This window comes from Phaenicophaeus curvirostris, chromosome 2 (assembly GCF_032191515.1).
Source record: "Phaenicophaeus curvirostris isolate KB17595 chromosome 2, BPBGC_Pcur_1.0, whole genome shotgun sequence".
Taxonomy (NCBI): Eukaryota; Metazoa; Chordata; class Aves; order Cuculiformes; family Cuculidae; genus Phaenicophaeus; species Phaenicophaeus curvirostris.
In genome coordinates this window covers 111,700,418-111,716,354 of record NC_091393.1, presented here as the reverse complement: position 1 = coordinate 111,716,354, position 15,937 = coordinate 111,700,418, and the positions used below count along the sequence as shown (strand labels likewise).

Sequence of the window (15,937 nt, the reverse complement as noted above, 5' to 3'; positions counted from 1 at the left end):
GACAACCTACTTGCATGTTGCAAGCAGAAGTGATGAGGCAGGGGGAGAGGGCTGGTGCAGTGTTATAAAAGCCATCATGGTGGTGGCTGCTCTGATAGCTACTCTAGAGTCTAAAGATAACAGTGAGCTGACAGTCCTGCTGAACACTTGCTTCTAGGTCCGCCTTTACTAATCCCAGACCTTTACAACACACCCAAGGCAATGTAAACCCATCCAGGGAGTCAGGAGTGGCCACTGAGGTTCCCCCACTCAAAATCCTTTTCATCCCAGACCTGAGAGAGCTGCTAGCAGAAATGTACAGAGATAATTAAAAGGTAACTGCATTTTGATCAAGAGATAAGTTAAAAAATCCACAAAGTGTTTGAGAAAAACAAGGACAGTAGTAGGGCTGAGCACAGATTTAGGGATAAGCTCAGGACAATGAGTATAGAAAAATATGTATTAAGAGAAGCTCAGGATCAGGATTTGAGGCCAGCATGGAGGTGAGTAGACTCCATGGAGATAAGAGTCCATAGGGGTTGATAATGAGCATGTCTGTCTTGAGCCAAGACCTAGCACGTTTGGGGAAATGAGTAAGAAACCCAAGAGGAAGCCCATGGATATTTCATCAGGTTTCTTGCAGCTGGTCTGGATGAGATAAATATTTGCAATAGTAACCTCCATTTAACTGTCACATGTTGATGCTACTGATGGCTTGTTCACATCTCTGCAGACTATTCTGGGGCTCGGTTCAGCTCATGTTATAGCCAAAGAGATTTATCAGATTTTTCTGGATGTATCCATCTGGATCATCTCTCCTTTGACTGTCTGTCACACTTTTGGGCAGTTTAACAGGCTGTGTAAGTACCACATCTAAACACATTGGAATCACGCTTCCATCTTTGTCTTCACCACAGAAAACTCTTTTTTTCTTCATTCTCGCCTTTTCACTCCTTTGTGAGACTCATGAATACCACAAAATATTTTTTTTAACCAGACCATTGCATCTGCTTATGAGAGAGATGGCTTTTGGCATCCTTAACCTAATGTAAAAGCCATAACAAGTTTGAAGTGTTCTTCCATATGCTCTGCTTAGAGTAAATAATGTCATTGGGAGGTGATATAGCCACGCCCACATCTGCTGACTGGTGACATTGCAGCCAAAGGTCATGAGGAAGGGACAGTGGTTGCTTGCTAAAATAAGAGAACCAGGAAACATCCTGTTAAAAGAACAGGCTCGTCCCATAAAAAAATCTGCTATTCAGTGTCTGGCAGCGTGGACTCTGGTAGTCATCTCTGATACACCTACTGTTTCAGAAGGCTCTGAATGTGCTGCAGAGGGTATTGCCTCAAGGATCCTGCCCATCGGTGGTCAATCCAGCTTTCAGTGCAAGAAGCATTATACACAGGAGCCCACAGGCTATAGTGATTAGAAGTTGCGCCTCTAGGCAGGCATGACATATGCATTTGATGCTGTTGGTCCCAGATACTACTGAGCAGGGTAACTGGAAGTCATTTTTCCAAGATATTGACCTGCTTCACTGCTTTCTCTACCCAACTGTTGCATTCAAGGAGACACATATGTTCTGTTTATCAATGCTGCACAACAGTGCAGGTTACAGCATCTGGCAGAGAAGGCCAAGGGTCCACCTCAGGATGTAAACTCCCAAGGTCTTAGAGCAGCAGATCACAGTCCAGGAACACAGGAGGATACATACTGGAGTACATGAGATGATGACCATCTCCAAATCTTCATCTGAGCTATTTTGTTTCCTCTAGATAGTTATTTCATTATGCATGACATGCTCGCCTGGAAACAGAAAGGATGTCTCAGAGATGAGAAGGAACTGAGGAATGCGGGTTTATCATGTCTTGGTAGCTGGTGAGAGGTATTCAGCACACTCTGAGGATATGTTCCACTGTAAAACTAAAAATAAATTAAAAAAAAATTATCAAGTCACTTTCAGGTTCTTATTTCCAAGATTTTCATCCATGGGGACTGGTAGTAGTAGGACACATTCCCATTTGTCTTACCCGGACTCTTCTCTGTGATGTGGTACAGGAACATGGAAGCTAAGAGAACAAGGACTGGCTTTGCCTGACAAGACTCTCTTTCAGCACAAAATTCAATCTGTGTTATCATTAATCCTCTTCCAGATTTGGATGGGGTGACCGTTTCTTTTTTGTCTGTCTTCCAGTGTCATAAATAGGCTGACAGACCTGACAATCCAGAACCATATAGGACTCTTCTCTATTCCTCCTATTAAAAACATGTTATCCATCATTGTAACCGTGACTGGCTTAGTGTTATGAGGTGCTAGGGCATAAATTCACAATATCCTCATAAGCATGAGAAGCAAGAGTTTTTATTTGTTTTGTGTTTTTTTGTTTTGTTTTGTGGACTGGAATGCTATTAGGATACAGTTCTGGTCTATGCCTGCAAAAATAGAAACCCCTTTCCATCAGCTCCTATCCCATTTCAGAGAACGTTCTTGAAAATTATTATTTTGTGTGCCTTGGAGCAGAAAACATCAATTATTATATGCAGAGACTACTTGGCAAATCTCAGTCTCCCCAAACATCCAGATTAGTCTGGAAGGGCACTTGCACAAACGAATGATGCTCTACTCACCTAACATTCTGCCAGATGAGGAGCAGCAACCTTGAGCAGTTGCCTCACATTAAGAGAAAATGTACAATCCGAACAAAAATCTAAGGACATTTTTCTCAGCTGACTTAGAAGTGACTGTGGACCTTAACATAAGCTTCTGGACTATAATGTTGATTTGAATTCTATGACTAAGAAACCTACTATATAAATTTAATAGGTGAACTCTTTTATTTCTCTTCACACATGCCCTAGTGCTGCTGTCAGGAATGACACTGCAAGAGGTAGTCCTCTGTCACTGTGTGTACAGGTCAAAAAAAAAAAAGAGAAAGAATGGAAACTCCTAACTATATCCTGGCCAGAAAGTTTCATTTTTGCTGTTGGTGGATGGTTGATTGGAAATACAAGTAAACATAGTAGACCAGGTGATTCACTTTCCAATTTATTCACTGATTTACAGGTTTATACGTGTCAGACTTGAGGCACTTGCCTTCAGAGTCACACAGGGATCAAAGATCCCATTACCCCTTTTCATTATCAAACCTGAATTGCTGTGTTCAATGAGAGCCAAGTACCAGTAATCTTTGCACAGCATATATCCTTTATGGTTTTCTCCACCCAGCATCTATTCTAACAGTGTATGGATGAAAAATCACTGATCCCTGTGCTGCTTCAACAAGGCAGGACCAGTGTTTCTGAAATCTGCAGCCACGCTTTTGTGGTAAAGGTACACAGGCAATTTATGTTACACAGCTAAGGAATATTTTTGGAATCCTTGCCGATTCTGAACTCTCACATAAACACATCTGCTAATAACATTTTTCATAATCTCCATTTGGCGAGGTAACTCTATCCTATCCTGGCAGACAATGAGTCGGCCTCAGTTATTCATGTCTTCCTCACCTCCTGGCTGGGCTGGGAAATGTGATACATTTTAGGCACAAAGCCTTTAACGTTTACGAAATTCCAAGTGCACCAGAACTCTGCAGTGCATCCCATCAACAACACATACCGGTGTGAACACATAAAAACCTTTCTAATGATCTCTATTTGAGTTTTTTTCAGGATCAAGGCTTTTGCCTTTGTTTCCAAAAAAGTTTGTGGCTTGGACCCAGACAATATAAAAGATTGCCTATGTTTCTGAGAGGGAAACTACAATTAATGCAATGAAGCTTTCTGCAGTAACAGGACAGTTCATCCGGACAGAAGAGACCAGATTTCACAGGGGCTAACATGAGATTGTGGAGCAGATTCCCCCAGGAAACACAGATCATCACAAGCCTTCATCAACTCCTACTCCCACTGCAAAGCACATTCTTTTAGTTTTGACTCTTTTGGTATAAATACACAGCAACAATAAAAATAAAACAGGACACTTGTTCCACTAGGGACAGGAAGAGAACAAACACCACCTGACAGATGTTAGTTGTGTCATCTGGAAGGCACTCGGATACATGGATGACACCAAGATACAGGAACTTAGTATAAAAGAGGTAGAACAGACATACGGTGTAAATTTACGGGTATTAATATCACAACAGGCACCTGTCCCCTGGAAACTCATGTGCGGTTGCCAAACTGAGTTCATGCAGATCACAAAACAGCTGTAAATCCTAAGTGAAACTAGTCAAGAAATAAGGAGCTTCATCAACAGCGTTATTCAGGGTAGATTCTCTGCTGTTACGAAGTTATGGTCTAAAGCTTCAGTCTTTGTCCCGGTCAAGCTGCTCACAGCACCTCTGACTTCTGCCCAGCAATATGAAATCTACTGGGACTTAAATATCTCTGAGACTTCTAGTTCTCTCCCAGATTTGGCTGAAAGTGGTCACTTCTGGTTCCAAATAACCAATGGAGGCAAGAGGCACAGAGACACTAATTATACAAACTGCAAAGGAAATTACGCTGAAACCTGTACATAGAAAAATGACAATGGTCTATAAAGCCAGCTTTATTAGAATAGGAAAACAATATAGAAAAACAAGGAGTTCCTGTAAACACAAGATCAAATAAGCTAACATTTCACTGGAAGGTGAACCTTGGGATAATAAACTTACTGAACACACATTTAACAAGGAAATAACTAACAGGTAAACACTTATATGTAAACTGTGCTTTTGGGAATTTCAGAAATAACCATCAAGGACTAGCATTGCAGCATGACTTTTGTTATAAATAACCCATCAATTGGTTTTAGAGAAAATATAACTGTTCTCTTTCTCTAAAAATATGTCTCAAGCTATAAAACCAGTACAAATCTTTTCCCAATATCAAAACCATAGTGTTAGATCCAGATGGGTAAAAAACCTAAACTGCTTAAGAATGCTTTTAAAATTACTCTATTAAAAACATACCTATATTAAAAATATTTCCTTTAAAGGCTGTTCTAGCCAGAAGTTAAATCTTCAAATATAGTGCTTACAATATACAAACGAAGAGGTTTTCAGACATAGCTATTGGTATAGTAGAGGCTGGCTGAGCTGAGAACCTTATTGTTAATGGTGCCATCCAGTCATGCAGATTTGTGGTATTTCTGAGCAACACCATAGGGAACATGCGCAGCTATGGTGCCTAATTTCTGTGCTCCTTCGATATGGAACATCTGGTCATCAAAGAAAATATGAGGGCGGATTTTCACCAGGACTGGTCCTTTAGGAGCTCCTGCTAGGAAAAGTGCCTCATCAATCTCCAGACCCCAGCTACGAAGAGTCTTCAGCACTCTGGCTCCAGAGCTTGCTGCACTTCTGGCTGTGACCAAGAAGGTTCTTATGGGACAATCTAACCGTTCGTTTTTTGCATAGAACTTCTTCTGGAGTTTCCCTAGGTCTTCCAGAAAGCCTTTCAAAGGACCCTGAGTATGAAATACCAGAAGCATATTTAGTCCACAGATCCCAAAATCACTCTTTTGCTTTATTTCAGACTGCCTGTTACACACAGGATTCCTTCCCTACTGCTATGCTACTCAGCAAATTCTCTATGTAGTATGTCCAAATGGGTCTGCGCTCTCACTAGGAATTCACAAATTGGAGAAAAGTTAAAACCATAATCCTCCATGGTATGATCAGCAGGAAATTGATTCTTACTAGTACTTAGGAGATCTCTTACAATATAGAGTTATAACTATAGACCTTAACTTTAATAAAATGTTCTTTAAAAACACTTAACTCTCTTTAATATGAACCACAAAGGGCATTTTTTTTCTGTGCAAAATTCAGAAAGAGACCTAATTACACAGACATCACTGAACTCCTTCCAGAGTACTTTCATAAATCAAGCTTCTATTTCAAATTTATACCATTTTTTTCACAATAGCAGAACTGGTCTTTCTATTTAAGCTAATGATAAAATATTTGTGGACTTTAGACATATGGCTTAGTTTTGTTTGAGAATAAGAATAGATATTACTGTGTTTCAATAATCAGAATGTCCTGGTGTTCAAAATTAATATTACCTACAAAATCTGATAAGAAAAAAATAAAGGAAAACAGTAGTAGCCTTCCCTTTTTCTAATGATACAACTCCAATATAACTGTAAGTCACTGTCTCATATATGCAGTTCTCTCAGTAAAGTGGATGTTCTAGTGAAAGGACTGCAATTGTGGGCTCTTTTATGTCAAATGTGCATTTCAAAGAGTATCTTTGAAAAAGGAAATAAATAGGGCAATTGGATTTCACAAAAAATATATACACACTGAGGACACCAGAGAAATACAGCAGCAATGAAAATTAAACAGATGTTTTGAGAACTCACGGATTCAAAAAGTACAAACCTGTGCAAGAGGCTTATTTTCATTCAGCTGTTCATGTTCAAAAAATCTATCTAATCCTTGTTCTTTGACAATCTGTTCTGATTCATCAGAAAAGAGAACTGCATCCCCATCGAATGCCACCCTCAGCTGTGTATCCGAGTAAGCAACGTCTTTGTTGGCAGTGAACATTGTAGCTGCTGCAATGCCTGCAAGTGGATCAGAGAACCTCGGTTAGCATGTCCTGCGCAGTCATTCACTCAACTGGCAGTGGTTCAGTTCCAACATCTTATTTGTGGTGACTTTTACTTATAGTAAGCAGAAAGGATCACTAAAGCTAATTAATAATGCATGTTCCTTAACATAAATGCATGGAAGCTGTCCTATTGATATAACTTCTTCAATGCTACCTTCTACTTCCACGTAAGAATACACAAAACTCATCCCCAGGGTGTGCTGTAAATAAGACAAAGGAGGAAATTCCAAGGAGACTGTTGGGTCAAACTATGTGCTATTTTTTAACAAAACAAATCAGTTGGTTTTTGTAAGTACCATCAATGAGATGACTGTTCAAACAGAAGTTGAACAGAGATGCCTAGGTATGCACGGGAGTTTGGGAGTTCCTTTCTCACAGCACAGAAGACAGGAAGATGCAACAAAGAAAGGTAGAGGGTGATTATGTTGTCATTATCAGCAGGCTGAATGGCCAGAGAGGAACAATACAGAGAAATAACCTGATTTTATTTGATTAAGTAAAAAGAAGTGATAAGTTTGCACCATACAAAGTTGTGACTTTTTGCATTTGATGACGGGGCACTACTTTCTATGAAACACACACAATATATTAATTTTTTAACAAGCTCAGTGGAGAGGTAACAAAACAAAGTCTAATCAAACCTGCTTCTATAGCTTCTTGCACTTTTTCAGAGTCTGCTGAGAGGTACAAGTTCGTAAGATATGCAGTCAGGTATCCAATAGGGCTTTTTCCTCCCGTCATACAGAAACGTTCAATTGTTAAGCCTAAAATAAGAACAGCAAAACAAGGTATGACACTGCCTTGGCACTACAAACCTGTGAAAGGAACCCGTGAAAAGCTACACGAGCCTACAGCTGACAGTAAGCTTAAAAAAGAAAAATATGTTCACTGTAATTTCAACATGTTAGATAATTTAAGCTGACTACAATGTTTGACCAGTCCTTCCTCCTTGAAAATTTAAAATATAAATGCCTGTAAGAAAACAGAATAAGTGATGCGAATGTATATGGATATGGGGTGTAAATACGAAACGACAAAAAGTTTAAGGACTTCTCAGAAATCAGGATTCAAACCTGAATCCAGTTAAATCTAGTGCTTTGAACCAAAATCTGGTTAACACTATCTCACTTATGCTGACATCCAAAAATAAATAACATCTTCTAAGGAATATATGTCAGCATCAAAGAAGCTGTTTTTACCAAGGTCAGAAAAGAAAAAATAAAATTAATTCATTTTACTGTGTAACAACACATTGTGCTAGAAGATAGTATTCATTTTACTCACCATAGTGATTGATGCTGTTTATCAGTCTCACTCCCACTTGGGCATGGTTATTAGTCATCAGAACAATATCAAATCGTTCTTCATCGTCAGGGTACAGCTCCAGAAGCCGGGCATTGACATGCTCCAGTGCCTGCAGGTTGAACATGTAGCAGTCAATAGGTAAGTGGAGCGTGCCTCACTTCTTAATCACTGTGGTTTCAGCGATGGGACTGCCTTGAAGAAGAATGCGAAACACCTGAGTTTAACTTGCTAAACTTTTTTGATTCCTTTCTACTCTGCTGCTCCCAGCAACCATTTCATTGGGTTCATTTGAAAGGAAGTAGTAAGTTCATTTTGCTGAGTTACAGAGTTTAACTTTTATCATGGAATCCTTTTTTTCTTGGGGCACCATGATCATCCAGAATAAATCAATGCATTGATGAACATTATCACAATCCTGACTAGCCTTTTTTTTTTTTAAATTATTTTTCTTTGGCTCAAGGTGGTGGACTTCAGTTTGTTCTAATTTCCCTTTGAATTTTTTGCTTGTTTGTTTTGGATATCAAATGTTTTTTCCAAGAACAAAAAGGTCTGTTTTTCAGAAATGCACAAGTTTCCCGTTCATACTGCTTAATATATTTTAAGGAAATGCTGTAAAAAAATTTATATTTGCAACTACTTGTTTTGCATGTACAAATGTGAATTTGGGCTGCATACTTATGCAAAGGTTTACTGACGTAGGTCAGACGGTCAGGTGTCAAGGCCTGTCTTTAAGTAATGAATAACAAACCACATCCTGTCAAGCAAGATATCCTCAAACATTTCTAATTGCAGTAATAAATGAGACAGGTTTTGATTAATTTAAGATGTCTTCTAAGATAACGGGCCAACACGTTATATCCATAGTTTGGCAATCTTACCACTTTGACCTTCCATCCATCTGCTCATCTCTCTCTGTACCCATCTGTTCTCTAATATTATTTAGAATTTTATCCTTTTGGAGTAAGCTCTAGGTTTATACACAAGCTTCTACTTTGGGATCTTGGCCCTTGAATGGAATTCCTTGGGATTATGGCAATAAAGTCAACAATGAATCATCAAATGAATGCAAGATGGGTTGATTTTCATTAAGGTGCTTTAAAAAGTCAAGGCCAGTTGTTAAGAATTAAAATACATTCCATAATGAAATTCTGGGAATTTCACTTTAAAAAGCATGGCTAGGTCACACGAGGCTATGCTTAGGAAAACTCCAAGTGAAAGCCTGGTATAAGGCACTGGAAAAAAATCTTAGCATGAGGCTATAACCCATTTCTACTGCTAATACTCTACTACACTGGCAATTCATTAATATATTACAGAACAAAGAAGAGTGGATGACATTTTTTGTCCAGTGCCTGTACGCTTTGCAGTCCAAGGAGATCCTGGCCTGCAATTAAGATTCTTAACAAGCCAGAGATACAAGACTTTTAAGTCAGTATCTTAAAGATTTCAATAAAGGAACTCAAACAAAAATATATTCTTTTTGATTTCTTTGTTTCCAAGTAGAAAGCATCACCCAACTAACTTGCAGCTCTCCAGCCTAGTGATTCCTGTGCCTAAGCAATTTATGAATATCTTAAAAAATATAAAGAATTAAAATGCAAAAAGCATACTGGAAGGGAAAAGAAGCCAAGGTGTATTTAGCCTGGCACAGCTAACAGCTCTGATTTCCAAAGTGTGAGCAGGTAGACAGTTAAATCTTGCATATATTCAGGAAATTTGACACTGAACCCTTGACAAAATGTCTTGAAAACTGACTGTGCTAGCAAGGCTGCTACCTATAGCTGCTACAGACAGGAAAAGATGTAGTAAATTTGCTAGTCAGCATAGCTTACTGGTGGACAAAGTGAATTATTTTATGACCATGCTCTTATTCTAAAAATACCTTCACTATGCTTTTGCTATTAATGCTATTAACAGCTAGCTGATACACTTAGAACAGCATGGGTATTGTAATTTTTCCAATGTGTATATTCAAAAGCTGATCAGCAATGCTGAAAATGTTTTAGCCTTAGACTACAACGGAAACAATGGAAATCCACTTTTAAAGCCTGAAGGAAGTATTCTGTCACACCTCTACTGTCAGCAAGTATGATTACTAATTATGATCTAATAAATTTTCTAGAATTACTGTGGTGGAGCTTATCAAACACTTCTGCAGACGCATAAAACGAACTGTGTAGATGGCATTTTTTGAAGCTAGTCCTGCTAAACCCGGTGTTCCTCAACTCCATACATATTTATAGGTTTGTTTTTTGTTGTGGTTTGTGGGTTTGTTTTTTTTTTTGTAATTTCATTTGCTTTCAGTGCTGGAGGCTGTTTACCTTGGTCATTTCTCTTATCTTGTGCAATAAGCAAAATATTCCATTTCACCTCTACTTACTCCCAGTTAGGGGGTCTATTTCTTTTTCTGGTCCTCAAGAGCAATTTCCAGAGCGACAATGAAAGCAAGGAAAAATGAAAGCTGACCAAAAAAAAAGGAAAAGGAACAACTTCTGAACAAAGTACTTGGAATAATATTGAAGCAATGCTGCCTTAGTCATAGTAGTCCTGTCATAAGTGAAACACGAAAATGGAATGAGGAACTAAGATGTTTTTGAGGGAGGAGGAAGGCAAGGTTGCAACAAACTTAAAACACTTTAGGGACCTATTTAAACTGAAAATGGTCTTAAAAGGAAAGGTGGTTTGTGTGCTTCATGTTCAGCAGAAAATATAGGCTGCTCCTTACCCACAGTTCAGATGGGAGGCAGGGAGCTGGGGAACACAAAGTGTGATACAAGGGGGTAGAAATGTGGTCCCAGTAATGCAAACAGTATGTGATCTCCCACAGGTGTTCAGCATCACTGCCAGTGGAAGGGAAAAGAGGAGAGAGTAGATGGGAGAGGGGAAAGAAGAGAGGGGAAGGGAGATAAAAGGGAAGGGGAGAGGGAGAGGAGGGAAAGGGAACAGCAAAGAAATGAGGAAGAGGAGGGGGAGGAGGGGAAGAGAGGAGAGAGGGAGAGGAGGGAAAGAGAGGGGAGAAGTGAGGGAGAAGAGTAGAAGAGAAGAGGAAAGGGAGAGGTGAGGAAAAGAGGGAAAGGGGGAAGGAGAGAAGGGGTGGTCGCGGCGAACTGCATAGCCGGGCTGCGGTCAACAAGTCCCCGCAACGTTTCCCCAGGGCAGGATTATCTCCGCCCGAGGAGGCTGTGTGGCTCCTCCTCTTCCCGAAATTTGGCCTCGCAGCATCCTCCGCTGCCCCCCAGCCCCGCCGAGCTACCTTAACGAAGTGGAAAGCCGGCCCGGGTTTGAGGGTGACGTTCTCGTTGTCCTGCTGGTACTTCACGTACTTCTCCAGCCCTTGCTCTTCGTAGATCCGCCGCTCCTCCACCAGGTCGAAGAGGGCTCGGGAGGAGACGGCCACCGTGATGGCGTGCTGGGGCTTGGGCTGCGGAGCGAGAGGAGGGTGGCGCCGGGCGGCATCCCCCGACAGCGTCCCCAGCCCCCGACAGCGTCCCCAGCCCCCGACAGCATTCCCCAGCCCCCGACAGCGTCCCCAGCCCCCGACAGCATTCCCCAGCCCCCGACAGCATTCCCCAGCCCCCGACAGCATCTCCTAGCCCCGAGAGCATCCCCAGCCCCAGACAACATTCCCCAGCCCCGAGAGCATCCCCCGGCCTCCAAGAGCATCCCCAGCCCCCAAGAGCATCCCCCAGCCCCCAAGAGCATCCCCCATACAGCATCCCCCACACAGCGTCCCCCAGTCCCTGGACCACACCCACCCCCGGCGCGCCCCCTCGCCCTCACCGGCCGGGGTTTCTTGGAAACCAGGTTGTCGTAGAAAGCCTTGGCCGCCGCCCAGTCCTGCTCATCCTCCTGCCCGCGTACCCCCGTATCCCCGCTGGGCTGCGGCGCCCCCGACCCGGAGCCGCTCATGGTGCCGGGCGGTGCCGGCGGCCGCTCCCTCGCTCCGCCCCGCTCGGGCAGGGCCAAGGCACCAGCTTTCCCTTTCGCTCCGCAGCGCCCGGGGCTGCCCTCCCCCGGGGCGCAGAATCCGCGGAGGTTTCAGCACAGGGTGGGGGATGACGCGGCCCTGCGCTCGCAGCCCAGAAGGCCAATCGCATCCTGCGCTGCTCCAAAAGAAGCGTGGCCGGCCGGGCGAGGGAGGCGATTCTGCTTCGCTTTCATGAGGCCCCACCTGGAGCCCAGTTTTGGAATCCCCAACGTAAGAAGGAGATGAAGTTGTTGGAACGTGTCCAGAGGAGGGCTACAAAGATGATCCGAGGGCTGGAGGCCCTCTGCTACGAGGGCAGACTGAGAGTTGGGGTTGTTCAGCCTGTAGAAGAGAAAGCTCCTGGAGAGACCTTAGAGCAGCCTCCAGTACCCAAAGGGGCTACAGGAGAGATGAGGAGGGGCTCTTTATCAGGGAGTGCAGGCATAGGATGAGGGGTAACGATTTTAAGCTGAAAGAGGGTAGATTTAGATTAGATATTAGGAAGAAATTGTTTACTGTGCGGGTGGTGAGGCACTGGCCCGGGTTGCCCAGGGAAGTTGTGGCTGCCCCATCCCTGGAGGTGTTCTAGGCCAGGTTGGCTGAGGCTTTGAGCAGCCTGATCAAGTGGGACATGTCCCTGCCCATGGCAGGGGGGGTTGGAAATGCATAAGCTTTAAGGTCACTTCCAACACAAACTGTTCTGTGATTCTATGATTCTATGACTTGGGGTCCCTTGTTCTTCGCAGCAAGGCCCAAAGTACCTTTAAGAAAGAGCAATTTGAGCAGTGGTATTCAGGGTGTATTCAGCACACACAATGAAATGTTGTTCTGGCATGTGGTTTGGCTGGTCCTAAAGCCCTGAATCCCGCAGAGCTATGAGCAGCATCTAATGCATACCTATCTGGAATGCTCCTGGCTGGCTCTGCAGACACATATCTGAACCGCAGGAAAGGTCCCTAAACTCATGAGCTGATGGAGAGAAAGGAGAGTGAGGAAGGAAGCAGATATTCTCCTGAGCTAGTACAGGCAGTGACCTACAGCCTTTGCAGTCGTCGGTAACCAGTGGCTCAGTGGTACCTGTACGTCATAACACATGTAAGCACCATCCAAAGGACCCTTAACATGTTGAAGGGAGATTGTAAGCATTACTTCTGACCCTGATCACTGCAAAATCTTTGTCAAATTGTCTGGTCTTTCTGCCTCCATCCAGTCTTCAAAAAGGAGCATGATTATTTTTGCTACTTTTGCCTGTTCTGTTTGTTTGGGGGGTTTTGTTTTTTTCTTTTTTTTTTGCCCCCTTTTTATTATTCTCTTTTTTTTTAATGTGGCTTCCGAATGAAAGGAGGCTTATGTGATTATATGATACCATCTGTCCGTCATTCCCCAGTGACATTCAGTTGCAAACAAATTTGACAGAAGGATAAAGATCTCAAAGAGATTTAAATTCTTAAAACGTTTAATGAGAATCAACAGAAACATGCAATTTGTTGCCCGGCTTGGGAGAGGACTGTAGGGCAAATGCAGCATTTATCTGCTTGTTCTTCTGCTGTGTAACAGCAAGCAAACGCTCCCTAGCTGACCCGCCACCTCCAAGTCTGCCACGTTGCCTGTTGCTATTCTAACCAGGGAGACATCTGGAAGCAGGGAAGTGATGGGAACTGAGAGGTTAGAGTAAACAAAAATTGGGAGTTGGCCATACTAGAGAAGAGGACTGGAAATACTAGGTAAAGGAGAGGTACTGGGAGGAGTATATTAGGAAGACAGATGTGGAAAAGATAAGTTAGGGTCATTTTAGGTAGCTGTTCTCATGGGATGGTGTAAAAGGAATAACAGAAATCTGAGCACACCTGATTTTAGTGGCTCTGCTACTAATAGATGTGCTTCTTTACCTTGAATTTTGGTCCTGAAAATTTCACTTTAGTATGCGTACTCAGAGCTATAGTGTAACATGCTACTGAAAACAACTGCTCCTCTTCTGACAGTCAGGTCAAGCACATCCCTGCTTTCAAACCCTCTTCTCCATGAGTGGCTACGCACTGTCACTGGGCTGAGCAGCCTGGATTGGGACAGCCAGGAAAAAAAGTTTAAGCCACAGAACAGGTGCTTTTGGTCCCAGTCACCCCTACTGTCCTGCTCAGAAACTTCAGCATCTGTTAAAAAAATTGATATCTGAACAGAAGCTATTCCTGGTTAAGTATTAGAGATGGGTCCATTGCCCTTAGAGGAGAGGGGCAAAGGACAGAAGGAATCAAGAACCAGTTTACTGGTGTTTACCAAGCTGAACTGTCATCTCTGTCTGCATTAACCCATGACAATACATTTCCTAGAGCTCTACCCAGGCCGAATGTTTGTCATGTGTCCCCTCTTCCTCCCATGTACCAAGGAGCAAAATCTGCTCAGGAAAAGTCATCAGTCAAGTGATCAAGACTCCTTTTAACCTTTGCAAGACACCTGAAAACTTAAAAGATGGTACCTTGGTACTGGCCCCAAGCAGTGCTGTTGAAGTGCTGCTGCTGAAAGCAATGCTATGCTAACATAAATATTTTACTCTCCAGACCCATGTGGCATCTTAGCATAGCACTCAGCTGTGTGAACATATGCACTGTACTACGATGTCTCTGTTCTGTGCTCAGTTGCTTGCTGCTGACATACCCTCCGTTTCCTCTTTTGCTAGAGATTGGGAACTGAGGGCCTAACATGAAAGCCGTCCTGCTTCAGCACCTTATAAATGAAATCTTGACTTTCCAAACACAGGCTGCAGCAGCCTTATCTGCATCTAAAAAATGTAGTAAAGCCCATGGGGTTCCAGGAAAAAGCTATGTTTTGCTTTTACTAAATCTCCTGGGGAGTATGAGAAATAGGAATGGATCCAAAATGGAATGACTTTGTGGTTTTTGAGCTAAGCTAGAAAGGAAGGACATTTTCCATCACCCATTAATTTTTAGGGCATTTGCATTTAGCCAAACAAAAAAGAATAAGGGATGTTATCTTTGCATGTACTTTTTTTTTGATAGTACTTGTGCAGCAGAAGCCAGTCATGCAAATAATCTGAAGCCTGTTATAAGTAGTAGAATGAAAAAGATATTCCCCTGTCTAAGCTGCCAATAGTTTTCGTATGTTAAGAACAACAGCTAAGTAAGATTGAGAAGTTTTTGTTCAAGAGCGAGCTCAAAATGCATTACTAATAAAAAAAAATTATTTTTTTTTTTACTTTTTTTGATACCTACTTCTATCTGGAAAGATGTGAAATGTTTTCAGACATATAAAATAGTGAGATTTGTAGGAATCGAGCTTCAAGCAATCCTGACTATCATGCCAAGAACGTGGAATATGGCAAGTAAGACAAGAATACAGTCTACTTAGAAGTCTGTGGTCAGGAAAGGCTCAAAGGAAGGCACATATGCTATCATGAAATAATTACGTTGGTGTTTTGGGGTTAGAAAAGAATCATTAATAAAGTCATAACCTCTATATTATAAGATAAAAGAAACCCAAGAATGGTAATAGCAATAATAATAGGTTTAACAGGTCAGGATTTGACTTTGCAGTACTGTAATTACTCCATAGGCACTTACAGAACAGATGTAATCACAAGACAAAAAAAAAAAAAGGAGAAAAAAAGGTGTGCTGCAGGAAGGTTTGTCCCTGTTGCAAGCTTAAGCAGAAGAATATTTGCATAACAAAACAACTGCACATATGATAGAAGGTGGATAAATTGCACATGTAAACCCTATGGGTATCCTAACTCCGACTGAATAAAAACTACAACATCATTAAAAACTTTTAAGTTCAGCTCTGCATAATAGAGACAGTTGTTTAAGGATTTTTCATTATGCACCTATTATCTCCTTAATAATAGAATGGCAGCTCCAGTCACACAAACAGCTCCACTCAGGGACACGTCTGTGTGAGATGGAGACCTAAATGTTGAAACTCTATTGACTCGTTTACCATAACGAAAGAAAATAATCTATTCTAAGACTCAGTCTGTTAATTACATGTTCGATTTTGCATTAAATATCCATGACTTAGCTATAAGGTTGTGCTAGCTTCCTTGAGGTTTCAAGGTAAGTATTAAA

At 41.9% G+C, this 15,937-nt stretch overlaps 1 protein-coding gene across 1 annotated transcript; it reads right to left on the bottom strand.

The window, feature by feature from the left end:
- Positions 1-4,501: 4,501 nt before the first annotated feature.
- On the bottom strand, positions 4,502-11,829 carry NT5C1B (5'-nucleotidase, cytosolic IB). Its single transcript, XM_069850466.1, has 6 exons — positions 11,672-11,829; positions 11,145-11,312; positions 7,871-8,000; positions 7,228-7,350; positions 6,355-6,539; positions 4,502-5,435 (listed from the first exon to the last, which is right to left on the bottom strand). The coding sequence occupies exons 1-6, from the start codon at positions 11,798-11,800 to the stop codon at positions 5,097-5,099; spliced, it is 1,074 nt and encodes a 357-aa protein (XP_069706567.1). The 5' UTR covers positions 11,801-11,829; the 3' UTR covers positions 4,502-5,096.
- Positions 11,830-15,937: the final 4,108 nt, after the last annotated feature.

Excerpts from the sequence above, each read along its gene's own strand:
- NT5C1B (XM_069850466.1), bottom strand. The coding sequence starts at position 11,800 with ATGAGCGGCTCCGGGTCGGGGGCGCCGCAGCCCAGCGGGGATACGGGG. Across the intron at positions 6,540-7,227 it reads GCAAGAAGCTATAGAAGCAG|GCATTGCAGCAGCTACAATG; the intron begins GTTTGATTAGAC and ends ATCCACTTGCAG. Across the intron at positions 5,436-6,354 it reads AAAATAAGCCTCTTGCACAG|GGTCCTTTGAAAGGCTTTCT; the intron begins GTTTGTACTTTT and ends TTTCATACTCAG.